This window comes from Takifugu flavidus, chromosome 16 (assembly GCF_003711565.1).
Source record: "Takifugu flavidus isolate HTHZ2018 chromosome 16, ASM371156v2, whole genome shotgun sequence".
Lineage (NCBI taxonomy): Eukaryota > Metazoa > Chordata > Actinopteri > Tetraodontiformes > Tetraodontidae > Takifugu > Takifugu flavidus.
In genome coordinates, this window is record NC_079535.1 from 9,555,300 (window position 1) to 9,582,442 (window position 27,143).

Genomic DNA, 27,143 nt, shown 5'->3' on the forward strand with positions numbered 1-27,143 from the left:
AGAAATGTGTTGGAGTCTGGAATAGAACCCATAACCTTTGTGCTTTGAGCTCACAGTATCACAGAGTCAACTGAAGGAGTTTAACTCCCCCTCCGGATGCTCACCTTGTGGTTGCGCCCATGCTTGTAGAGCAGCGAGATGATGGACTTGATGTGACCTCTCTGGATGATGTTCAGGGCTTCAGGGCTCTCAATTAAAATACAGTGTAACACTTCCAGGATGCCTGCACGCACACGGGAAAAATGCACACATCGAGTCACCGACGCCCGCAGAAAGACGATGCTCGTCGGTGTTTATGAAGATGCCAGGCTGACTGAGAGCGTACCCGATGAAGACTCGAGCCTCTCCAACTTGCTGACCAGCCAGTCCAAGTTGTTGGAGAACTGGGTGCAGTTGTTTCTGTTCCCTCTAATTAATGCGGCTGTCGGAGACAAGAGCGAGCTAACGTGAGTCAAAACAGCGGCGTGACGGGTCCAAAAATAATAAGAAAATGTGTCCATGTCTTATACATATTCACAAGATGTCAGTGACACAGTGAGGAAATGACAAGGATGGAGATGGAAATGACAAGGACAAGGACAGAGAGGGAAGAAAAACACACACACACACAGCAGCAACCCACCGCCACCTCCCCCTCCCCCCGCCTCACATGGGTCATCTGCTGAAGACAGCCAGAGAAGAAAAGAGTAAAGCATATCAAATCTACTTAGAGGTGCACTGGAGCAGGTGTGTGGAGGAGGACACGGAGGGAAGAGGGAGACGTGGCTGGAACGCTAATACAAAACAGGAGGTGTGTTCCCTGTAAATAAGTGTATGAAGGTTACAGCAGAGGGAGGGTGTGAGCCGAAACGCAGGGGAAACGGCACGGCTGCTCATGGCTTATAAATATTTTAGAAAGGAAAATAATCTGGCCAATCGCGGTGAAAGAGCACCAAAAAGCAACATTACGAGAGAGGTGAAAGGGAATTAGCAGGGCCGACAAGTGCGGAATGTCAACAGGTCCACAGGCGGCACCCAACCTTTGCATGCCTGAGGGTGTGTGCGATGACCGCGGGAACACCTCTTAAATGAGGAAGGTATTCATTAACACCGCGCTGTGTCTTCTCCTGCACGTGCATGTGCACGAGCGCTAGAAACGGCAGCAACACTGCTGCCGTCTCATTGCTCTGCAGGCCAAATTTCAGGGGCAGAAGTAATTTGATTGTTTGAGTGTAGGCAACACGAAGCAACAAGTTATGGATTTTTAAATCAGCCAGATAGACTTCCTGTTTCCACGCCGTCTCCTTTGGTTAATTTGTGCTAAACACACTGAAGCGAAGTTAAATCTGTTAGGAAGAGTCATGGAGCCTGGATGCTGCCGGATGGAAGACGATTCTGACAACATACTGGTCCCATCATACCGAGCAGCTCATACAACAGGTTCAGGATGTCCTTCCAGGCCGCCCCGGCCTCCTGCCCGGCACACTCCCCAAAATGGGCAGCACTGTTGTAGACGTTGAGACGGTCGATGCAGTTGGACACCAGATTTAGCATACCCTGGCAACACATTAGCATAACATAGACCAGTTAACCAGAAAACAATCTTCTCTGAACACAGAACTGTGAGTCTTTCCTGTTAAAGTAAAAGCTTCTGCAATGGTAATTTACTGGGGAGAAACCCAAAATGAGTTATGCTAAAACCTGGCTGTGAGGAGATAAAATGGGAATGGGAGATGATTTATAGTGCCAAAAAAATCAGTAGTCAGCCATATATAGTCCCGAAGTGACCTTTTAAATGTAATATATTACAGGGAATACAGAGAGGAGATATTCCCATACACTTTAGAGGAATCAAATTAGATAAACTGCTGATATATGCAAATATTGATATCAAATATTGATAAAAAAATAATAGGAACAGACTGCCAAGCAGTAGTTCATTTGGCTAATTTCCCACTGTTGTATGCTGACCTGTTAAAGCTGAGGGAAAGTTTGGACTGGGCTGTTGACTTCACAGCATGCAGGCTGACATTTGGTAATTGATGAAAGCAATTTAGGCCCTCGGGGGCTTAGCAGAAAGCTTTAGTACGCTCAGAAAACTCATCACAGCCAATGCCTCCAACTACATGGTAGCATTCAAACACACCATTAAAGATTAGCGTCGCCTCTCGCATTCTCGTTTTTTGTAAGTCGGCCAATTGTTTCATTTATAGCCACTCAAACTGCTTCACTAACACTGGTATTTTTTCACTTTGCGTTGATTCATAGCTCACGATGCTCTTACTTAATGGTCCGATAACTGAGAATGTGCTACCTTGCTAATAAAACATACTTCCTGTTTGAAAAGGTTCTGCCGGTTCTTGAGCGAACGCAGCTTGATCTGCCTCTCTTCGTGCTCCAGCTCAACGTCTGGGAGCTGGAAATAGGCGATGAGGTCGTTGAGGGTTTGGAGGACCTCCTCGACGGGCAGAAAGACCACTGCCCTGTTCTTAACACCCAGACAGTCAAGGTCTCTAAGAGAATGCAGAAGCAAATATATATATAATTATATATATATCAGTCTCAGCCATTTGTGACCAGTTTTCAATAACACACATTAAAACGGGAGACAGAGCGGGCTGGGTGTGAGGTCGTGATGACTAATAATGTATAGTCTCAAGATTCGCCCATGCTGAAATGCCGATTTCCTCTGGTCGGCTAAAAATAGCTGCTGTCGTAAGCGTGGGTGATGAGGCGGGAGGGGAGTGTGTGTCATAGCCACAAGGGGAAAAGCTGAAACACTCACATGTCCTAGACATGAGTGCCCCCGAGCCTCCCCGTGGGCCGCAGCCTTATTGGACAACAAATAAGGGCACTTACGTGTTTCACAGCTTCTATTGTCATAGCTGAAACAGCAACACTGCTGCAATGCTGGCGATTTGAAAACACACGGCCGGACCAGAGACCCCCCCCCACACACACACACACACACCGCACCTCCACACCTCTAGTAATTATGCTTTAAAGATCACTGGCATGACACATCTGAGATGTTTTTGGACACGAACAGGTCCACTTGAGCCATCTCTCATTACCATGAAAACGGTGGAATTCCGCTGTTTAACGCACCTGACGAACCGGTTGAAGAGCAGCGTTGTGTTGCGGATGATGCGTGCAGCACGGGACTCCTCGTGCTGACACCGTTGCAGGGTCAGCCCGTCATCCATGTGGCCTTCAGTATGTAAGCACGCCTTTAGAGGGTTGGGGGGGAGACATGACAAGGTGAAGAAAGGGCAGGGGAGGTCTGTAGCCGACACTGAGCCACAGTGTCTGCAACACAGGTGCTGACACGCTGTCAGCGTTAGCATGAGGACACGTTGTCAAGCATCATTGTGTAGGCGCCTCTATCACTTCTGTCACCAGAGCCAACAGCCAAGGTTTATATTAAGCAAAACGCTCTGGGGAAGCAAATCTATTCCGTTATTCATTATATTTATGTTGGTGTTCCTCTCCACTCACTCTTCTCTTCAGAGGACCAAGTCGGGCTGATTTGACGTCAGGTGCCTGATAGGACAGCCAGAGTCCAGTGGCCACATGCATGATGAAGCAGAGCGAGTCCCCGTATTTAATCTCCGCCACCCCCATGCCCTCGATGTCCCTTTTGGGGCTTTGCTCCAGCTTTTCCTGTTTCGGGAAGAGGGTGGAGAAAGTTTATGTGTCAAAGCTGTCAGGAAACGCAGGTCATAGGATTTATATGTATATTACTGAGTTGTTCCTAACTGGCTCAGATGTTCCGCTCATAAAGAAATTTCAATAGAATCTTCAAAGTTTAGCTCAGTGACCCTTCATAGCACTATTTAACTCCAATGATTTGCACTTTAAAAGAATGTTTTTTATTTATTTAAGTGATTCAGCCCATGTGACACAGGTCACCTTGAGCTAAAACCTGGAGTCGAGCACATTCATCACAAACATGTGCGTGGTACGCGCCCTCACCTTGGAGGCTCTGAAGCAAAAGGCGGTGGCGTCTGTGTCAGAGCGTTCTCGGTCCTGTAGCACCAGACCTCTGTCGTCCGTCAGCGCCAGGTAGTGACCGGTGGTCAGGTGACGGAGTCGGAAAGGCTGACCCCAGCGGATGTGGCTCCCGCTCCAGCTATCAGAGCCGCAACAATAATTACAAAATAAAACACAGAGACAGATATAAAGCACTACAAAGGTTGTCCTTCACAACCCTTGGAAGCTGTTCAGCTAATTAGCCGATCCAAGCATCGCTGCCAGCTGTTAATTATCAAACAAGCCGTCCAGTGCAGTTATCAAATATGACAAATTTCCCTAATTATGCACAACAGGAGCAAAGACAGGAAGGATCCTGAAGGACGGATTAGACTCAACACACCTGATTCGGAGTGGTTCCAGCCTCCACAAGGACCGAGCCTTGGCGCCGGCTTTGCCTGTCTCATAGTTGACTATCCTGGGGGAAACCAGATAGGCATAAGAGGGAGGCTACCAAACGTCTCACCGCCGAGGCTGTCAAGGTCACACGTGGCCTCCTAGCAGAGCGCCACCTCTTTATTGTCATTTGTCACACGGATTCCCACAGCTTATTCCCTCAGACGTGTAAATAAATGCCGAGGTTCGGTTTAATCCTCTGACTGAAAGGTTGCGTATTTTTGCCGAGAAGCTCTGATAACCCAGAGCTACGCTGTCCCTCAGTGATACGGGTGACTGGGTCTAAAGATAAAAACACAGCCTGGCAGGTGACAGCTCGAAAATCGTGTCAGTTCCGTCCGTTAAAGCTAAAGCTGCCAAATTTGGGTCTAATTCTGCGACCCGTGTTGTACTTGTATCACTCTGTTCTAAAAATAGATACTAAATGTGCACCCCGCAAAGGGAGACACATCTGCAGAGACCCGGCAGAGTGTAAATGGGCTTTTGTTGCCCCACTTGAAGCCCAGTTTCTGCGGGGGTGACGTCTGTGTTGGCAGCCACACTGCTGACAAAAATAACAATTTTGGCCCCCCTCGAATGCAGCGCACCAGCGGTCAGAAGCTCTTTTTAATGAACACAGGGACAGCAGAGGAACCAGGCGGGTGAGGCGTGTGAGCCCGGACGCCAAGGCGTAATTTGCCTTGCTTATTTGTGAGCTGTTTTTCGCACCTCTGCTCCTCTTCGCTCTGGTCTGACCCCGGGATGGCGACGACTTCGTCGTGTCCGTGGAACAACCGTATCACGTGACCGCCCAAAAGGTAGCCTATTGGAGGGAGGAGGGGAGGAGGTTTACTCGGGTGACTCACGCAAAGAAAGAGAGACAGAGAGAGTTTAAGGTGTGCGTGTTTCTACCTTCTTCCACGTTGCTCCCAGAACAGATGGGATGGACATTCCACAGGGTTTGCATAAAGGAAGCATCCACCTGGATGTTGCCGTTGGAGATGGATAAATGCTGCAGGGGAGATGGAATAAACACAGGCAGCATTAACTTCACTGCAGTCGCTCTGTATGTAGAACAGAGATGTGTAGATTCTCAATCATCCAGGTCATAGTTATCCAAGGTGAGGTTTCTGTGTTTTTCTTCTCTTGAAGACGTTTCGCCTTCTATTCAGACGGCTTCTTCAGTTTCAACGAAAAACTGAACAGTCTGGTTGACACGGAAAACTGACCTTGGGTAGAACAGAGATCATCTGGAAGGGAGACTGGTAACAGCAGCACCCTTAGATAGACTTTAAAATGAGACTTCTCATTCTAGAAAATGTGCTGATTGGACCTGCACAGCTACAGCTACAGGACCCATTATCCTTTGTTTTGGTGCGCACAGGTGCAGCAGACTGTTGCCTACGGGCTGCTCAAACTGGTCTGTGCAACCAGAAAATAAGATCAAACATCTGTAATCAGTGTAAAGCTAAAAAAAGGAACTCTAATGCACATGTACTGTTTTTGTTTCTGTCTGTCAGACAGGAGTGGGGACAGAACCTCCCGGTCCACATTAGAGGAGGCAATAGTGATAATCTGGTGGCGCCCCAGCTGCCGGCAAGGACGAGGGGTTAAAAAGATCTGGCTGCTGTCAGAAAATTCACGGATCACGGCAGACACATTTCCCAGGGTTATCGGGCCACAGCGATAGATGTTAAGTAGAGGGTCTGTAGGTCGGAACACAGCCCACGGACAAAAGGGACAGTTCAGAAGATCAACAGGACCCTTATCGAAGACAGTTTCGGGGACGTATCACAAGGACGATTTAGGGAAAAACTTACAAGGTATCGCTCTGAGGACAAGCTGACAAGGATGAGGTCATCACCGATCCGAACTTTCTCTCCCTCGGATCGCTGCTTGGATGCTGGATGGATGGTCCACCAACAGGCCTCACCTACAACGACACATGCACTGACTGTATCTGCTGCCGCCACAGGTTGTCCCGGCAGGAAATGGATGTAAAGAAGACCGTTAACATCAGCGATTAGGAAAAGTGGAGGCGAAAATGAAAATTAAGAGCGAGTCACCGAGGCTGCTTATCTGCTGCGTGAAAATAATAACAATGCAAATTGGTGCACCTATCAGGACGCTGCCGGAGACCTAGCGAATGCGTGGCAGGAATTGTCAACCACGATCCTCAGCGGGCAGTGAGATAACGATGAAACGCACTCGTGCGAACTAATCTGTCGCATCGAGGGACAGGCCAAATGAAATCAAACAGTGTGAAAGTTGTCCTGTTTACCTGTTGAATCCTCCTGCAGCCCAACATCAAAAGACAGCTTATCTGTCTGCGACCTGGACGTCTTCAAACAGGCCAGGTACTGGGTTTAGGAAACAGAGAGGGCTGTCACACACAATCAGACGGTGGCACCTTAAACTGCTGTGATGTTTGACTCCCCGCCCGTCGGGTAGGTTCCCGAGATGGCAACGTCATGCGTCAGTCTTACCATGGAGCTGAAGGAGTGCCGCAGGAGGATGGCATGTCCGTACAGGAGGGTCTTGTGTCCACCGCTCTGCGCCGCCTGCAAATCACACAAAAAGCATTTAGATACAACATGCAAAGCTCTCGCCGTCCCAGTTGCCCCCCCTCATTCATTTCAGTCTCCGGCTGATCTCTGGCACTGAGTGCTGAGATCAGGGCCTTCACACCAACGATGGTGACCACAAGCTTCAGGCACTGCAACTCCCTTGGGGAGCTTTTCAACCCCTCTCCAGTGAAGACATGCAATCTGCTAAGATGGAGCTCCCGGCTGCATCTTATTCATGAGCAGATGGGATACAGGGTCATCTTTCCAGCATCCCGACTACTGGAATGTGGGAAGGATGCTCAGCCACTACCGGCGCTCCAATACGTTGTCAGCATTAGCAGAGAGTGACTCATGTGGGTTTGGATCAAAATGCAGGGGGAGCACGGATGGTATCTCTACCGGTAGAGATGCAAGCAGGATACAGAGCTTTGCTTGGCCTTCTTCTTCTTTGTGACTCACCTTCCTTATGAGCCTCTAGGAAGCATTAAGGTAAGAAAGACTGTCATTAATCAGAAAGAACGACGGCTCTCTCTCTGAGTGATTAAAGTCCTGGAGGGTGCACGTGTTTTCCAAAAAGTCACTCTTGCGAAAAGGATTATGGAAAAGATTCTTTAACCTTTTTCAATGCAACGCCACTGGCACAAAATCGCTGCTGAACAGATATCAAACAGTGAGGTCTAACTATAAAAACGCCACACTGAAGCGCTGCAGGACACTAATAACATGCAGTCAAAACCTTATCTGAAGACGGACCAATTCAGCCCGTGTTTTGCATTTATTTGATTCTGCTTCACCGTCGATCTTTGATTTTTTTTGCCTGTGATTTGATGTTGTGGTGTCGTGCGGACTGCAGCGCTGCCTCCCAGGCTCCTTCTGTGCTCTTATCTGCCGCTGCACACCGAGGTGCCAAGCTTAATGCGGCAAGGCGCATCCAGTTGCAGTCACCACAACCAATAAACCCCCAGTCTCTCCCTGTCGTTTCACACCACAACTGGGCGCTGCAGGGAGGGAGGTGGAGGGAGGGGAAAACGGAAGCTTATATCAACGTGGGCACACACTGCAGCAAGGATACGAAACACCTTTAAAGATGAAATAGACAGCTCTACTGTCGATGGGTAAAAAAAAAAAAAACACCTTAACACCTGGATAGAGATATGAGGAGGCCCGTAGCTACACCAAGGGAGCAACACACAAATCAAATCTAAAGGGAAAATAATGTAAAAAAAAAAAAATCAAAAAGTATTGGAGAGGCAATATATGGTGCATTATCAATGATGACGTATTCTGCTTCGGCCATAAGCTGAAAAGCTGTTTATCAACAGGATATTCAACAAGATACAACAGGGGCTTTAATGGGAGCCATACTAAAAGCTTTGAGAGAGCGAGAGGCCTGAAAATGAGCAATATACAGTATACAGTATTGGTTACTGTGAGCTGGCTGAAATCAGAGTCTGGAAAATACAGGATCATCTGAATCTAGTGCCAGGTGGACCAGTATCAGGGTATGCTGCGATATACCGGAGTCCGACTGTTATTGTGTTACAGAGGAAAAGAAATGCAACACAAATATGTGGGGAGATGCTCTTTAGCTCCACAGACTCATTACGTCTTTCACCCTTCTGACCTGCATTTATGGGGTCGGCACTTTTTAGGTGAGCGAGGCAGTTGGCGTTCTCACCCTGGGTTACTGGAAACTCGGCTAAAAGCTGGCTGACATTTACGAAGGCTGTCAGCATGCGCGGTTCCTCCCTACGTCGCAAAAGCAGCCCCTCATCGGCTCCAACGCCTGCCTGTTCATTGATAAGCCCATCTGCTCAAAGACGCATTGATTTCAGATGCGCCGCTCAGACATATTCAACCTCCGTTTCGCCTTTAATGGCACTTCCTCCAGTGGCATTTCAGCGTAGGCAGAGAATGATTGAGTAGGGTGGTCGATACCGAAAACAGATAAATGCGAGTTAAGAGAAAGCTGAAGTTAAAACACAGCAAAAGCAAACCATTGCCAGCCATTGAAAAGCCTGTTGGGTGCTGCACGGTCATGTCATCACATGGCTTGAGATGTGCTTTTATTGACATTTTCTTTAGTTTTGGCAACTTTAGTAGAAAGCTAATGTGCTATGTTGCTCAGAGTTCATGATGTTTGAGAAAATACAGGCAGAAATACAGCAACAATCTCCCCAAACTGAATTACAAAGAAATATATTAAGCTTTCTTTTGGCTTATCCCAGGTTATTTAAAAAATAAATAAATACATTACACATGTGGCATCAGACCACACTGGCCAACATTGAGTGAAAATCATGTTTTAACAGCAAAGATTGCAAGAGTAAAAGAAGAAATGAAGAATAAGATGCATTTCCAATGCGTCTGTAGAAACCAAATGAGGACGCGACTCGTGTTAATCTGACTCTAATTCAGAGTTTGTGCCACTTCTCCCGCAGAGGAAGTGAGTTGTGTTATTGGTCAATCCATACAGAACTTTATTTGTCTCCGTCAGCTGGGAGCGCACACCCAATCCTCTCAGCCAGGATCCAGCAGAGAAAATCCATACCATCATACACGGTGCAGAATCCTCTTTGCATTTTTATTGATTTTGGATGCGAGGACAAATATTCAGCTGTTGCAGATACAGAAGCCTGGGGAGGGGGGGGGGGGGGGGGGGGGTTGGTGGAGAGAGTGAGTCGTGTCATGTGACTCGTCTGCTGGCGTCCTGTTCTTGGGACTGGGCGGGTTGGGAGGGAATGGTGATGAGTGGCGAACGCACCCATCGATCCGGGCGGCGTGTCTTATGTGGGAGATGTAGGATTAACAGAGAGGGTAGACGAAACAGACAGGAAAATTACACGTCTCTCGCAGCAGCGAGAGTAACGAGCACGCGCGTCTGAGAGGACAGATAAGGCGATGAAGACGTGAACATGTCCCCCTCCCCTGGAAAGGCTTTAAATTTGTCACACGCAAATATGCCAGCAGCAGTTCTCTTGGTTGTAGGAGACTTTGAGAAAAACTGCCTCCTATTTCCGTGTGTGTGTGTGTGTGTGTGTGTGTGTGTGTGTGTGTGTTCACCGTCACTCACCCCCTCACTGTTTTGTCCACTGTTGGCAAGCATCTCCTGCAGCGCCCGGACCGACAGGGACTGCTCCAGCACAAAGGTGCAGATGCACAGGTCTGGAGGAACATACTGCAACGACAACAAACAGGAACACGCCTCAAAGCCCGGCTGATATCAGATCACCCCCACTCTCACTGAAATAGCCTCGCGTTACATCACATGTGTCAAACTCAGTCCTCGAGGGCCACGATCCTGCCGGGTTTTCTGTCCGACCAGGCTGAAAATGCATTCAGTGGGTTAGAAAACCCAGCAAGATCGTGGCCCTCGAGGACTGAGTTTGACATGCCTACAGGCAGGTCATCAAGTTCACAATCGAGTTTAATGGATTTTTTTTTTCAGCTGAGCTTAAAGGAAAACATCTCCGTAATTTGCCAGTAAAGGAAAATATTAGCTGTTCCACAGAAGTGACAGCCCATCACCAGCACCACTGTCCTTTTTTAGATGAGGATGATGGACACACACACACACACACACACACACGCATATATCACCCAGGCCTCAGGCGCGAAAAAGATGCTAAATAGGTTCTCAAAGGAGGACAATGCTACAGGTGCCAATGGGGCCTGTTGGCTGACAGAATGGTGGGAAAGCAGGGCGAGGTCTGAAGATAAATGATAGTAACCTCAACACCCACCCTGGCCTCCTTCAAAGGATCCCGACTATAACTGGTTCATTCACACAAACTTTGCACAACCCAATTACAGGAAGAAAGGAGAGATTCAGCACCAAGAAAGACAAAAATAACCAGAAAGGTGTTTGTGATATCAAAGTCAAGACGGAGATGAAAAGCCTCTTCTTTCCTGTAGAGTTCTGGTTTTGGGGACACAGAGCAGATGTGGGCTGAATGCTTGACTGAGGCCACTATAGAGACCCAGCTTGGAGACAATTACCTTCCAGGCCCACTCATTAATTATAGTTTACTGGGGAAACACTGATGTAAATCTGTGTGTCATCAGCATATTAAAGACAATAACTTGTGTTCTTTCATAAGATCTTCGCTTATGGGAGATGTACATAAGTTTGCTGCTCTTAAATGTAGCAACATGGCGTAATTTCATTAAATCTAAAAGGACACACGTGGACGGACATATGAATTATGTAAAATAATACTTTTGATTATGTGTCGTAGAGCAGAAATACACACAAAGCATCTGTTGAATCAGCAAGTCGATAGTTTTGTGATACGAGATCAAATCATTTCTAACATTTGCCTCGCAGGCGCGCATCCACACAGCAGCTCTTTCATGATAGACTCTTTTTTTCTTTATGTTTGTTTCCTGGCTCACAGTTTCGCCGCTTTGTTCTCGCTGCTCTTAAAGGCTTTAGAGGGGGAAAAAAGCAAATCCTTTTTGCACATACACAGTTTGCGTAGACCACTTCCTGCGTGTTTCCTGCCCGTTAAGAGTGTAAGCAAATGATTGCACATGGCTAGAATCATATGTTTCCCACATCGTGCATAGAACAGGTATGTGCATGGATGTCTGCCCTCCAATGGTCATCACTCTGAGTCCCTTACAGGCCGGAGTTGCTGGTCATACATCACAATCGAGTAGCTTCTAAAGGTCTGACTGTGGCCGTTTAAGCTCGGCACATTTGAAATCGTTCGCAGCCTGTCCTCCTTCGTCTGCCAGCCATTATTAGAGCGGCGCGCCGAAGGGAAGCAGGCATTGTTTTTCGGTCACCCAGGCCCAACTGTGAAGTGGCATCTTATGTCTCTTCTTCGCTGGTCCCAGAGGTGGGGCGATGCCTTTTCATAGTGGTGGCAGGCAATGAAGACAAACGGAGGGGCTGGGAGAGCATCCATCACACCTGTCGGGTGTAATTACCATCCAGCGCGGGGTGAAAGCCCTTCCTCCTTCTGCGCAATAACTCCTCCCCCTTCCCCCTACGGCAAATAATCACGCCGATATTCCAGCTCTGGAGGCCGAAGACGTTGCCATATCTTCCCCTTCTTTCAGCTTCCAAATGTTATTCTCTTCCCATTATGCTTTCTTTCTTGAGAAAAAAAATAATCTTAAACAATAGGAGCTATTATGATTAAAAGCCAATTAGTGCGGCAAAAGCCCATTAGGCCCACCATCCATTGTCTGAGAACCGTATATGCAGGAGAGCATATTGGGCTGCAGAAAAGAGACGTAATCTTGCCGTTGCAAAATTTTTTCTTCAATATTTGGAGCTGAGAGGGTGATGCCGGGATGCCTTTGAAAGATCCCACCCGCTGATTACAAATCCAATTGACCCGATCTGCAGTAATTAACACTGTAAAAACAGCCGTGCTGCTCAGCTGATAAAAAGCAGTGGGGAATTCAGAGCTAATGGCGCCGCTGTTTATGAAACAATCCATCAAAAGCATCCAGGGGCGTAATTTCAGGGAGTCGTCATCTGGTGATTGGGCCCGCGTGCCGTCGCCGCGGCCAACGCTCGGAAGGAAAGCTCATCAAGAGAGCTCGGCGGGTCTTTATGCGGCTCTGACAGCACACTGAGCTGCTTTTTTGTGCATCTCGGCCTGATTTCACTTTTACCAGACCTCGACGCGAATGAATTGGATGTCTGGTTTCCATGGAGTTCTCAGCACAGTGAATGCATCCTTTCATCCGACTCACTTCTTTCAAAAGTGCTGAATGCACTCGCTTCCACAGCTCATAACTGAGCTGGATCCTGCCTCAGAAGCACGTGTGGGGGACATTCGGGGTTATTTTGCCTACCTTGGCCTCAGACGTGGGCTCCAGGTAGCACAGGCGGTTGCCCAGCCCCTCGGCAGCCAGGCAGAACTTGCGATTCTCCTTCTGGATACAGGCCACACACTGGAGCACCACTTCATCATCCTGTCGGAACAAAACAAACTTCAGTCCGCACGCACGTGGGAGCATGTCCGTGTGCGTTCAGCCAGACGTGCGTCACCACTCTGGTCCAGTAAAGCAAAAACAGATACAGATGTGACCACAAAACTCACAATATCTACTGTGCAGAACACAACCCACCTCAACCCGGCTGAGGATTGTGTTTGAAAATCAAGGTGAAAAATCCATTTTGATGCTCTTTAAGGTCCACCCCCCTTGATAAAATAGTCAACAGCAGTTTCAATTTGGATATGGGTCTTCTGAACAAGACGCTAACTCTGGGTAGATCCTCAGTCATGGTGCAGATTAAAGACCAGCCCATCATTCTGGATTACAGCTCCACCAACACGCCATTGAACATTTGTATCTGGTTATTCAATTTGGGTCCAAACAGTGTTTTTCCACATTAATATGCAACCTCCCTCGAGATATCTGATATTTAGTGCGTCTTTCTGATCTGACACACACGGATTTGGCCGTTTCGCAGACATCAGAGGAGCAACGTGCTGTGTAAAGTCCTGGTATTGATCGCCAGCGATCAGCAGGAACGGCCCAGGTCACGGACTCAAATCAGCAGGACTTGGGGATAAAAGCCGTTTATTTTTTGCCACTGACACCAAAGGGTGTTTTTATGGCCTCTGGCAGGTATTGAAGCTAAAGTTGAGTATTTTACACCCAGTCTTCCTTCGCGGAGTTGCTACTTGAAGCAATTATGAGAGCAGGTAGGAGGCAATTACCCCAAACGCATTTCTATTGTCCTCGGCTGAGAACAAACATCTGATAATGTTGCTGCTGTGCAAATAAGCTGATTGTGTTTATATTGCCCCCCCCCCCCAATGCAGAATGGGATATTGTTTACCGTTCACGATAGCAGGGTAAGCAAAAATATGCTGTTACGGGCATCTGTGGGGAGGGCGATGCAACTGCAGCGGTGGCAGTGATACAGAGAAAATTCTCTGTTACACTGCAGAATAATGAGGTGGTGAAGAGGCGACGGCCCCTGCGTGTCGCCGTGTGTGTGTGTGTGTGTCTGTGGGGTTTCGTACAGATGTTTTACACTGCATGGAAATCAATGAGAAGAGGGCCTCGGGGTCTGAAAAGTGCACGCTCGGCATTTCTTTTCCTTCCCTGGTTGATACTCATGTGCAGCAGAAGATTCTAATATCAACAGATTATTAACTTTAATAAAGAGACGGGATCATATCCAGGGCTGTCACACGCAGCGATACATAATACGCCCGTTAATAATGTGGTATTGAATTATATTTGCAGATTGTCCTAATTGAGGGTGATGCGGGCGAATCAATATGAAAATCAGGACGAGAATTAAATTCGTTTAATCAACATGTGATCGTTTCCTTTTTAAGGGAACGGCTGAGGCTTGAACGGGGCCGTGTCAGGACAGCATCGATTCCTCACAGGTCCTCACCGCCAAGGTGCACGCGCACGCACGCACGCCCTCAGGTAGAATCAACTGAAGAATTTGTCTTTCCATCTGTCCGTCTCTTTCTTCCAGGTCACCCTTCATGTATTCCAAGAAAGTGACTGATTGCGTTTTACTCTGCGCACAAATTAAAATAGCATTAGAGCGCTTTGATTTACATCAGCGGGTTAATCAAATACGTATTAAAATATGACACCTGCTAGGAAATTAAAGCAGCTCTGTACCTCATTAGGACGCACCTACTGCATATGAGTCCCATCGATGAACATTCACCTACTTATAACTGCTATTCTCATTTCAAACAGCCTGTTTGAACAAATATTTAACTGTCACAGCTTCACCATTGCAGGCTGTAACATTACTGCACATCTGTGCGAGGCCCCTAAATGCCACAGACCTGTACACACACCACATAACTACAGCAATAAAGCCTGCGTGGCGCTATCGCTTTGGCTAATCACACACATATATAACACTGACAGCTGTACAACCTCCTGTTTTATTATCAAGATCGCCTCAACCAGCGGCCACAGCGGCCACCGATCCTGGTAGTAAACCATGATTGAAGTCACATGCAGCTTTAAATTTGCCCAAAAACCCCAGTGTGATGAAGAAAAAGCCACGTATTCATCCAGCAGATCTGTTCCAGATTTTAAAAAAGCTATTTATTACAGAAAGGGAGCTCTGCGAATGGCACCAACCACGTGTGAGGTCCCTGTTTAACGTGAGATCTGTGTAGATTAAAGGAAACCGTCGTTCATTCAAGCCTCCAATGTGAGACGTGCGTTGATTCTCCAAGGGCACCTTGAGATTCAATTTCACTCTCTCCTAATTCTCCGTCTCCCACATCCTCTCGATCGGCTCCTTTGTTCCGTGTAAATCCACACGGCTGTCTCCTCTGTGGGTTCGTGCATGCGCGCTGGCCTAAATGTGCGCAGACGTGTGTCTCCGCACAACAGCGGCTTAAAGCTCCTCGGAGAGGCGCGCCGAGGCGAATTCAACGCGCTCTGCCGAGGGTTCAGCCAATCGCGTCCCCCAGACGGGCGCGGCGGATGAAGACATTGGTGGAGATTTTTGCTTAGTGACAGGTTGACATACCAGAGGTCTCCTCTGACCAGGCGGCGAGGAGCCAATCGATGCAGTGAAATGTATACGGGAGCATGTCAGAGCCCCGGCGCTGCAGCCGCAGCACGCCTGCACTGCACTTACACACCTCTAAATAAATGATCGCTATTGACGAGGTTACGGTGATTACAGCCTCTCTCTCTTTCCTGCAGCCTCAATAAGATGCACCTGATGAGTTTTCGTGCGGGTCAGCGTCGGTTTCCATGGCAGCACGTCCTCCCGCCTCGCCACAGGTTGCAGAATCCTCTCAGCCGTGCTCGAGGCTATGTCGCACGTCTCCGTTCTTCTGGGATCTCCACGTGGAAAACACCAGTGTTATAAGGAGCGCGGGAGCGGCAACATGACAACGTGACGTTTTTATTAATGTCGCTCCGACTTTCCGTTTTCCTGCGACGGAGACGGCTGACACGTGCGCGACAGAGGCAGCAGGAGGTGTGAGGGCCGTCGCCGTGGAACCCGGACACACTTTTGCAGCTGCAGCAACTTCCTCTGAGGTCAAATTCGCTCAAACTTTTTTTTTTTAATTGAATCTGTGCCAGAGGAGCTGGTGAATCGAGGGCTGAGTGGCGCACGCGCACGTGCTCTGCAGTGCTTGTCTCCACTCGCCTGTGTCCCCATGTAACAGCGGTCTGCTGTGTAAATGGGTAATAAGTCTCCATCACCAGAGAGGCTTCGTCCTGGACGCGTTCACATGGCGTTTCGCCTCTGCGGGACAAAAGTGCTGCGCGGCTGAGCAGCATTTTTGCTCAGGCCAAACGTCAAACTGGACTTGAACGCATCGCTACCGTGTTACAACGTGAAATATTTCCAGATATGGTGAAACCACATGATGTCTCACTCCTCGCGGGATCTTCTAGCTCGATTAATGTTCTCCACAAATACAAAACTGGAGCCGTTTCAATTAGCTCATTCTGGAAAAATGAATAAAAGTACTCTCAATTCCAGATCCATCAGGAACTCAATATAAATAACTGCTGTGTTCATTGGCCAGTCATTGATTCTCCGGCTGCCATCGCTGTGGTGACGCTGCTCAGAAATCCGTCTGGAGCTCCCAGCGCTCTCCTGTCCTGCGATGTGTCACTGACATGAAGAAAGAAAAATGCTGCCCCCCCCATGACTCAGTTTTGCTGTATAGATGGGAGTGCTACTGCTCATCTCTCTCTCTCTCACACACACACACACACACACACACACACACACACAAACACACACCATTAAAACCTCCAGGTCAGGGTGGCGTCGTAAATAAAAACTCAACTTCCGCAGACATTTTATCCTCCTTTCAGAGGCTTGTTGGGGTTATTTACTGGTGTTGTTGGCAGTCAGTCACCAGCACAAACACGTGCGGCTCCATTGTTGAAACCATTGAAACCAACATCCTCGTTTCGGCTCCGTCTGCTCTGGATCTGGACTGAAATCCAGAGAGAATTCCTAATAAATAAGAGGGAACACTTAATTTGAACCTCTTTGATGACAGCAACGGCGAAGGGACAGTAAATTCAGCTGATAAAAGTTCACAATAAAATTTCATATTAATCTGGCAAAATAATTGCAGACCCCCACCAAGGCTCAATAATAACTTTTAATAGGTTTATTTTGAAACCAATGAAAGATTAGAAGGCCAATTGATGAAAAATAAAAAGCAGTGACAACACCTCTGCGAGGAGGGGTTAAAAAGGAGTTCTAAAACAATTCTTATTATTAAAATATTGGATAGTAAAAAGGATAAGATCAATTAAAATAGGTTAAAAACAGGTGAAAGAGTTTACAAGGGAAGGTTGCAGTCTCCCCCCCGAGGGGATCCGGGTCGAGACCAGGCCCGGGTAGGCAGAGCAAGAGGAGCCGTGGTGTCCTGTCGGCCACATCATGAGTATTTTAATAAATAATTAGCTTGGTTAGGGTTAAGCTTTGCAAAATGAATGGTCTAGATTGCCTAAAAGTGAGAAAAGTTGCTACGTATAGCATCAGAAAACGGTGCCATAGGGGTAAATTATGAGTCCAGATGTTTGGAGGTTTGTAGAATTACCCAGAGTTAAACTACAGACCAGAGCTGGTGGAACGTTTGCAGCTGGGACTATATAGGCTAAAGCGAACCGTCTCAACTGAAGGGGGGAAACGGTCGCCTCTCTAGTGACACGGGACGTGTCAGAGAACGCAGATGAGTTCAGTGAAAACAGGAAGTCACTTCAGGATAAAGTTCATAAAAGAAGTGCTCCTAAGTCAACCCTGAGGGCAGATAAAAGCCCCTCCCCCTCTGCAGGTCTGAAGACATTAACGTGGTCTCCACGGTTCAGCACCGAGGGAACCGAGGGAGGAGGCAGTAAAGTGTTTCACTGCACCGTTCCTCCTCCCTGACTTTAATGTGAAAGTCTAACTAAGCGTTTTCATCACTTCTTTGCTTTCAGCCTCGACTGTACCGGATGGAAATTTAAAAAAAAAAAAAACTTGCTGTGGGGAAGCTACTGGGGACCCTTTGTGATTTGTGGGCAGGTTGAACGTCTCTGAAAGATGCAGGGTTGCATTTTCCCCCCCGTCTACATGACAACACCAGGACAACAGCGACAGTAAAACCAAAGACTGCACGGGGGAACAAACAGATTAAACGATCCAGCTCCCTCTGCTTCCTCCCCAAAGAGTAGCCTCTTCCACCAGGGGAATACAGACCTTTAGTGACAGCGCATAGACACAGAAGTAAGCCGCTTCCTGATAAGCAATGTGTTTTAGTTTTGGAGAGAAAGCTTCCGTGGAGCTTTGAAGGGTGGCCAGTGCTAACACATGCTAACTAAGTGGTAACGCATGAACGTTTTCTTCAGGGTGCACCAGGAAAAGTGACTCAAAGAGGAAAACTAGTGTGCTTTCCACATCAGCAGGTCACACATTTTTATTTTGCACCACCTGTGTGGTTAGCTTAGCTTCAGCATTTAGCTTTAGCATTGTCCAAATTAAAACAAGAGGAGCTGAGAACTGTTTTTCTGTCCTGCAGCACCAGTTACTGTTGCTTCAAAGAAAGGCACTAGACAGAAATATCTAAGTTCACCCGTGTTTATTAAAGTGTATTAAACCTCAATGAAAAGAGCTTTTATCATTTGTAATATGTGACTATTTGTGGAAGCTAAGGTACAACTGCCTATTAAGGATTACCTGCATATGTTTACCATCAAAGGATGCCTTTAGAAAACACCCAATCAAACATGAGCACGGGTATATTGAGGATATTTAATGCAGAAGCCGAATTTGATTGTTTTTTAGTGAGATTATTACATTTTATAGCATGAGAAGCCTATTTAATGTCCACCTGGCAGCCCGTGTCAACACTTATTTCTTTCTTCAACAAAGGTGATCCCAGCATCAGTTTCAGTGAGATAAAAATACCCACGGTCCTCACAGGCCTGACCTGACTCAGATACATGCTCATCCACATGTTGTGAATGGAGCCGCTGGAGCAGAAGTGAAGTCAGACTAAATTGCAGCCGAAACGCCGCCGCGTCAGACTCTATTCGCTCAGGGACTGCTGATGGTGCCCAGGTGGAAGAAAAAGAGGCACCGCGTCACCTTGACGAAGCTGTTGCAAAGACAGAAGAGACATCTCACCTCATTCGGGCTCGGTGTGAGACGACCCGCCTGTCACCGAAGAACTTTTACTGCATCGACTCTGAGCCCTGCGGGCTCTGACTGAGCACGTGTTTCAAGGAGGGGCCGTTAGGAGCGTGGCGAGGTGCATTTGAAGCGTTAGCTTGTCAACCTCATTGCCACATCAATGCTTCTGCGCTCTCAAAACGCTGCTGGTGGTTGAAACGGCTGGGTGGGAAACAAAGGATAGAAGAAGAATCCCCCGGAACAATGCTGAGGTTTGCTGGGAAAAGCTCCGGCAATGTTCTAGAAACTGTCGGGCTGAGTACGTATCCCTGATGTATCCCTTGTTGATGGCAGCGGGGACTGTGTTGCTAACACACGCCGTTGACTCTGCAGCAACGGGGCTCAGTAAAGGGGCCGACGTCGCCTCATCTGCCGCCATGCGCGGGCTGTTAAAGAGGAATGAATCTTTAACGAGGTGGGAAACGCTGTCGATATCAGACGTAAAAGAGGCTTTTGCCATCTGCCTCGAGGCGGGGCGACATCTCCGGATTTTTTCTTCCCCGCTGCGGCGCAAATCCGGCAAATCGCTCAATTACGCAACTTAGTTCAGAGTCAGCAGGATTCCCAAACCTTGTCCAGAGCAAAGTGATTGCTTTCTTCCTTTTCCATAAAATTGTCGCGGTCCTTTAAGACGGAAAGAAAGATGCTCGACTTTGTTGCGAAAGTGCGGCTTGACGGCGGCAGAGTGCCGCAGTAAACACTCTTCCAAATGGCCTATTAGGGGCAGAGAGAGGAGGCAGCACATTGGATATAATTACAGCAGATTCCAGAGAAGCTTTATGTAGCAGAGCTGCTCACAAACAACAGCCAAAAGTAAGTTTTAATGATTTTTTTTTCTATCAAATGTCATCAGCGTGGTGCTTAAATGAGCCGCAGATCTCATTGCTGGAAGGCTGTGATGTTGAATCCCGGGTCCGATTCGTTTGTTTGTTGGGGGGGTTCGATGACAGCGGTGACATTTTTAAGGAGAACGATGCAGCGTTGTATATCCCAAAAGCAGCCATTTTATAGCGGGCTTATTATTTACAGACACGTGCACACGTATCAACACTAAACGGGATTTTCTGACACAAATGCCTCTTTTATACGAGTACCTCATAAGGGCGACTCGACCTGACACGGTACGGTTAGAGGCTTTTACCGCGCTAGGTAAACGTACTTACTTAGCTGGGGTTCTAGGTGCTATTAGGTTCATGTGGGCCTAGTGGGGCTCTGATTGGCCACGGGACTGACGTCACTGATGACTTGCAAGAGCAACTTGACACTCGCCATTTTTAAAGCCCCGCAACAGTGACGGTGCATATTTCTTACTTTTCCAAAATAAATGTTCACCGCTTCAAGCAAGGACATCCCCTTGCTTGGTGGGAGATGATGGAGCTACGAGGTTAGAACTGAAATGAGGTTTACCTGGAAGTCTCCAACGGCCGCTCAGAGGCACCAGCGGATATATCACGACAACTTAAAGACGATTATCGGACAATCAAGGAACATATCGGAACAAGCAGGAAGAACTGGAAGTGTTTATTTTAAAAGAAAGGACTTCCAGTCACCTCGACTTGGCCACAAACTTGTTGGAAACTAGACAAAGGGTCAAAAATATCACCAATTACAAAACCAATTGTGTTTACATGCTAACAGCATCGCGAGCGCTTTGGGCCGCCTCGTTATAAAGACTCCGCCCACATGGAAGAGTGAAGTGCAAAAGCCTCTAAAGATTGGGAATTTTTTAAATTTGATGTTGATTAAAAATAAACAAGATGGTGACAGCTGAACCATAGTGACGGCTCAGATCTACTGCACGATACCTCTTAATTACTGCACTAATAATCACCACACGGCGCCCGATCACGCTGCCATACGAATGGGACTGTGTTCTAACAGTGGTTGGTAATTGGCCTGCATTGTTGTTGGTCCAACGCAGTTAGCCGTGGTTATTAGAGGCACAAAAGAACTTCCAGGTAACCACAAGCAACATAAAATATCCTTTTGTCCCCGACGAAGTCAAGTGTGCCATGTGGGGAGGGGCTGCCCTGGATACGGGTCTGGGTTGGTCCCAGCTGCCACAAAAGCTCTTTCGCACGTGTCGCGACGCCGCCGCTTTGATTTGAATCGATAAAATCTACCAAAAGCTCCAAGGGTGGATTTGTACAGGCCGATTATAGGCAGCCAGAGGTAAAGTGTGATGCTAATTCTTTGTTATCGCTGCGGTAAATCTGATTATTGATTGAATTCAGGTTCTAATTGTATACAAAAGCTATTCTCAGTTAGTAAAAAAGTCCTCTCCCAGAGGCAATTACCGCAGAGGAGAAGTGTAACATGCAGTATTTATACTACGCAGAGAGGACGCTGATCCTTTAATAATTAAACCTTCATTTAGACGCCGGCCACACCAAAACACGCTCACGCGTCTTCACGTAATTATTCACTGAACGTTGTGAATGAGGCGGACCACGGTGCTGACGTCACGCCGCCGCGCCCCTAGCCCCAAGATCGATCACACGCTCCGCAACAGGCAGACTCGCCCGGTCCCAGAGCTGGACCTTTTAAGAGGAAGACATGTTGGAGGTCAAAAAACCCACAAACAAAGAGGACACGGTCTTATTAAGGAGGAAGCATCCTTATTAAAGATTCATGCTCCAAAACAGCAGATCAATCCGAGAGAATTTTCTTCATTTGTCGGCAGGATCGATAGCTCATTAAAGCGGCTTCACGAGAGGTTGTCTCTGGGCAGGCCGGCTTCACCCCCGCCCCCAGCACAGCCTTATCCCAACTGTCCATCTTCATCAGGGGGCGCAGAGAAACGCCCTTCTGAGTCACGAAAACGTCGAGATCCTAAAAATAAAAAGGCATCGTTTTGAGTTTGAGGCCGAGCTGTCTAGGATGGAACAGCGAACGCCAACGACTCAATTAAAGCTGACGTCGACCCTGGAGGTTCAACCCCAGTAGCGGGAACATCTGGGACGTGTGAAACATCTGCTTCGAAGTCACGTTGAAGTTCATCTGTTCCGTGAAACGTCATTGCATCCGAAAAAAAAAGAAAGAAAAGAAATCGCCTATTACTTCAGATTTTTCGACTTCGGGTGTGAAATGACAGCCAAACTCGTCGTAAGAACTTTAAAGCTCTTCTCCAGCGGGACTTAATTCCCATCGGTGGGAATAATTTCATGCTAATCCTGGGAATAATTATGAACGGGGTAAGTGAGGGCAGCGGGAGACAAATATGGAGCTATCAGGGACGTGTGAGAGATTATGTACGAACGACTAACTGGAAAATCGCTTTTGATGTGTGTGATTTAAGGTCAGCGGCAGCTAGGAACCATCTTCAACAGTCCAGACTGGAGCCCAGAGCCCGGAAGCCCACGAACGTCGTCTCTTCTCGTCGCGCCGGCGACGCAAAACAAACTTTTACCATTTTTTTTCCCTAACTTGCATTGCCCGATTAATTTTTTTTCCCCTCCATTTGCTCGTTAGGCTTCTCCCGCTGCGCCTGTTTGCCGCCCGGACGCAGAGCGAGATGGGCTCCTTCGCATAAACAAGCCGAGCGCTGCCACGCCGCATTAGTCAAAGCCCCGGTCTGGCCTTTTCAAAGTCATTCCTCCCACTCAGGCTGCTAATAAGATCGCCAGAAACCGATACGCGACCTAGCAGGGATCCACGCGGCAAAGACGGCTAGCATGCGCGGCTTTTGTTCAGAATAATGAAACGACGGCGGCGAGAGTTTGCAGGAGTTCTGCCTTCTCTCATCAGCTCCACTGACACAACGCAGACAAGACAAGCATTTCATTTAGCAAACTGCTCTTACATAATGGGCCATCTGAGCTAGGAGCTGGATTCACGCTGCTGTGCTGCTAACGCCGCCGCACGTTGGGACGCATCCATTTTTCCAACCTGTGACACCAAAGGAGAACATGATGACTCTTCACTCCCAGAGGTGAAACTGCGGTTTCAGGGCAGATTTTTCTGGCCCGTAACATCAAATTGCCCACGGCTGAGACACCCTCGCTCCCAGCCTCTCCTCCGGCGCCGCTCCGCTCCTCCAACCGGGCTGGGTTTTTATGGGCAGCGGCCCCAGCAGGGGTCATTTCCACCACCACTCCAGGGAAATTACTCTAAATTTGTGAACTGCTTCATCAAGCGCCTTGATGCCAATAACAAGGAACGTTTGGAAAAGGCAGCACAAAAATCTGCGGCGGTGCCCGCGGCCAGGGGGGCGAGCAGAGACGGCGCGTTTTTGAGGGGGGGGGTTAGGGGCCATATGTGGGCATTTAGCGCGGCAGGGGGGGGTTTCCAGACGTCTGTCCATGCTGTTGTTCGGCGCCTGCTCGGACGGATGAATAATTTCTGCTGTGTGCTCTGCTGTGGTATGTCTGGTCTGCCCGACTGCACCACACAGCAACAGCATCACATCTGAATTCATCACACACACACACACACACACACACGCTCACAGTCCGCCCATCCCATCCAGCCTGTCAGCTGTTTCCCCCATGTGGAGGGACGCAACAAGCTGCTGGACTCTGTCTCTTTAATTCAGAGTAGCAGCCAGGAGCTGGGAGAAGAACCCATATCTACAGCTGTTTTGCCATAACCTGTTGGCCGCCTTCCTCGGAACGAACGACAACAGTTGCGGGTTTGATGGAATGCAGGAACCACAACAAACGGGAGCAACGGCCAGCGAACATCGCGGAGGTCGTCCCTGAGACGGTGGCATTTACGTTGGAAACCCAAAGAGGAGTGGGGGTGGGGGGGTGAAATGTCAGCCGTTTTGTGGACTGGCAGCCATGCTGATGCGGTGACCTCTATCAGCTGTGGTTAAAAGGTTATGGCGTGGATGAGGGGGGTGGAAGGGGCATTTTCCACAGCAGTTACATCTCCAGTCTCCGTTCAGATAATTACACCGTTATTTCATCAGGATGTTCCAAACTGTGTCCAGCTCAGCACCGAGGGGACGATAATTCTAATAAAACCTCCTCCTGCTCTCAGTGGATTTTACCAGAACATGAATCTCATGAATCTCCGTCCACTGTTGGATCAAAACGGTGCCATTTGTTTCTAAAAACACTCATTTTCAGCTTTAAATAAACACACTAGTGCAAAATCTAAATATTCATGAAAGAGGAGGTGGGCTCGTACCCTCTTTGCGTGGACACTCACTGGTTTGATGTCCACGGATTCAGAGACGCTGAGCCCGCTACATTGCGCAGACCTTTGCTGCTTCTCGGGACCCATGGGGGGGGGGGGGGGGGACCGCCGGGAGCGCACAGTTTCAAACCCGCAATCGCACCCAAGTGACGTGACCAGAAGAGCCTTTTTAAGTCTGTTGGGTCGCTGTCAGAAACGCGTCGCGCTCAAGTTTGACGCGACGCGTCAACTTCTGGACCGACAACAGCTGTCAACGAGCGATGCGCAAAACAATGGAGCGCTGCCGCCGCCTCCGAGACCCCCGCAGGAAGGGTGACCACCGGCGGGAGGGGACGGATCCCCTCTCCGAGGCAGGCCAAGTCTCAGTCGCGAGTCCTGCACACATGCAAAACAAAGAGCCGCACATGTATTCCGCGGCCGCCCGGGTACTTACGGTCCTGAGGAACTGAATTTCATCCTCTCCTTCTCCAGCTTCAGCCATGGCTGCACAGGAGCCCGTTCAGCAGCCTCCGCTGGCTCCGCTCCACGCTCGATATTAGCATACAGCTAATCCACGGCTACGCGGCGGCGAGGGGAGAGAGAGGGAGAGAGAGAGGGAGAGAGAGAGAGATGGAGGGAGAGAGAGGGATGTAGAGAGGGAGAGAGAGAGAGAGATGGAGGGAGAGAGAGGGATGGAGAGAGAGAGAGAGGGAGGGAGAGAGAGAGACTACCGCAGCATGTGTCACTCGAGCCGCCGTTCCCAATCCCCGCTTGCCGCCCCGGAGGAGGTGCGCGTGCCACTGGCGGGCTGGAGCAACTGAGGACGGTGCGGAAGTGGAAGCGTGGCGACAGCCGCGCGCTGTTGCCGAACACGCGGCGGCGGATGGAGGGGGGGTGGGGGGTCTTTATCGTCTACGTCACAGGCGGACTTTATCAATTAGAGCCGCGCGAGCGTTCGAACGCCTTTAAACGCTTGGTTTTCCCGCCCTTTACCCGCACGCGGAAGGGAGGAACGCGCGAGACGCTGCCACGCGACGCGGAGCGAGGGCGGTAATTGCCCCCGCTGCCAGATCAGAACCACGGTCAGCTCCTCGCACCCGCACCCGGATCGGCGTCTTTCCGAGTCTGTCATTATCGGTCGTTATTTGGCAGAACAGCTGAGAAAATGAGAAGGATAACGATCTAACTGTGTTACACTTAATGATCACGCTTAATGAACCACCACCCACAATCATCGTTATTAGTAGACGTCTCTGCTAATAACGTTCAAATTCCAAGGCAGTGAAATTAAATGTTGGCGAAGGTTGGAGCACCTTTTATTCAATAAATATTCAACAGTTTGATGCGTTAATAAAAAATGTGTGAAAGGGGTAGTAACTCTGCAATTAACTGGTTTGATCGTGGTGTCTAAATGTCTTAAACACTCCCTTCGTACAAGAATAACGTCTAAAAATCGGGCTTCGCGTAAAATACTTCGTTATCAACACATTGCATTCGTTTTCAATTTTAATGAAATCAGTGCAAGAGCAACAACTCGGTGTTGTGTGTGAAGTGTTTAGTGTGATGTTGCCTAAAACGACCTAAAAAAGACCAAGTTTCAAAAGGGAAAAAAGAAAGAAAGGCATGTTGACTAATCTGATGGTACAAGGACTCCCTCTAGTGTCAATAATGTCGATTTATCACAAGGACCTGCGTCCTTTCGACTTCTGTGTTCGTGTTTCGATTATATCTTGACAGATTATTATGTTGTGCTCATTTTCAAAATAAAAACAGTCATTTAAAGGTGACTGACATTTTTTGTATGCTATTAAAAATATAATATCTACGTATTTTCCCCTTAAAATCATCACATAATTTGTTAATGATTAACCCCATCAATGGATGTTTTAGGCAAACAAATACATTTATTTGAAAAGTATAAAACCAATCTTTTAATTGAGTTGTGGTTTTATATTTTGGGCAGTAGGGGTCACTGTTGAGCACCAACTAGCACAATATGGAACTTCCGGGGTACTTTTTACTGGTCTGTTTTTATCTATTAATATAACATTAATCTAATCGTGTTGGAACTTTAATCTCAAATGTATAAATCCCACACAATCATTAATGACTAAACACTGTTTTGTGTTTAGTTGTTATTCCTACATAATGACGTGCATATTACGCCTGGATGACTCCCAGGGCTTTTTGGTATTTAAAAACACTGTTCAGATGTCGTATCCTGGATGATATGTAAATATCATGTAAAATGCTTGTATCCTCAGCTCTCAGAGCCGTCACATGGCCCACCTGCGGGCTGCAGCCGCACCGACTCACGCCCCGACGGGGATGAGAGCAAAGGGACCAATGACAGGGCAGCCTGCGGACGCTGGGCTCGTCTATTGGTCCAACCCTGCTGTCAATCACAGAGGAGAAGCGCAGCGAAGCAGCGGCGAGCTGCGAGCAGGCTGCAGGACAGAGATGTGGAGGAACATTCACCATCCTGCCGAATCGGGTAAGTGATGTTGATCTTCTGCCTTTGCACTTTCGCCTGCTGCAGGTGGGTTTCGCTGCTGTCGCCTCCTGATTCAACATCTAAGCCTTAAAGTAAAACGGACACGAGGCAAATATCGATCTTATCGCACTAACTTTTCATTTTAAAGAAGTTAAAGCTGAATATCCAGCGATTGCGTGGCGGGAGAGACCCCAGTAACCCCTCCAAACTAGTCCGCGTTGGCTGCCATCTTACTGCTTATTGCTGCATCCGCGACTGTTGCAAGGTGACAGTGTGACGGTGGCAACGGTCAAGAAAGGCTGCAAAATGTGGAGGAAATGCACTGGCGTCAATGCAAAATACGCTCCGGCATTGCTTGCAAACACATCAGAATGTCCCGCAGGTCCCGCATGTGCGTGTCGTCACCTTGTGTGACACGCAC

The 27,143-nt window shown here is 48.2% G+C and overlaps 2 protein-coding genes across 19 annotated transcripts in view; one reads left to right on the plus strand and one right to left on the minus strand.

The window, feature by feature from the left end:
* The window catches only part of LOC130540053 (ryanodine receptor 3-like), a 65,648-nt gene extending 40,596 nt beyond the window's left edge, over positions 1 to 25,052 (minus strand). For 7 of the 18 annotated variants that reach the window (XM_057058923.1, XM_057058921.1, XM_057058912.1 and 4 more), the window contains exons 1-17: positions 24,683 to 25,051; positions 12,768 to 12,887; positions 10,027 to 10,131; positions 7,413 to 7,427; positions 6,873 to 6,947; positions 6,668 to 6,746; positions 6,207 to 6,319; positions 5,299 to 5,398; positions 5,116 to 5,209; positions 4,355 to 4,429; positions 3,955 to 4,111; positions 3,478 to 3,642; positions 3,088 to 3,209; positions 2,312 to 2,492; positions 1,401 to 1,536; positions 326 to 421; positions 105 to 223 (exon numbers count right to left, since the gene is read on the minus strand). In XM_057058923.1, the coding sequence (XP_056914903.1) occupies positions 105 to 223; positions 326 to 421; positions 1,401 to 1,536; positions 2,312 to 2,492; positions 3,088 to 3,209; positions 3,478 to 3,642; positions 3,955 to 4,111; positions 4,355 to 4,429; positions 5,116 to 5,209; positions 5,299 to 5,398; positions 6,207 to 6,319; positions 6,668 to 6,746; positions 6,873 to 6,947; positions 7,413 to 7,427; positions 10,027 to 10,131; positions 12,768 to 12,887; positions 24,683 to 24,730 (1,800 nt within the window). In that variant the 5' untranslated portion in view covers positions 24,731 to 25,051. Of the gene's footprint in view, positions 1 to 104; positions 224 to 325; positions 422 to 1,400; positions 1,537 to 2,311; positions 2,493 to 3,087; positions 3,210 to 3,477; positions 3,643 to 3,954; positions 4,112 to 4,354; positions 4,430 to 5,115; positions 5,210 to 5,298; positions 5,399 to 6,206; positions 6,320 to 6,667; positions 6,747 to 6,872; positions 6,948 to 7,412; positions 7,428 to 10,026; positions 10,132 to 12,767; positions 12,888 to 24,682 lie in introns of all 18 variants that reach the window. The other 11 variants (XM_057058928.1, XM_057058916.1, XM_057058919.1 and 8 more) reach the window with 5 other exon arrangements.
* Positions 25,053 to 26,569: 1,517 nt separating this feature from the next.
* LOC130539988 (formin-1-like) overlaps positions 26,570 to 27,143 on the plus strand; it is a 32,442-nt gene continuing 31,868 nt past the window's right edge. The window contains exon 1 of the mRNA XM_057058793.1: positions 26,570 to 26,722. The gene's annotated coding sequence lies outside the window, so the exon portion shown is untranslated. The remainder of the gene's footprint in view (positions 26,723 to 27,143) is intronic.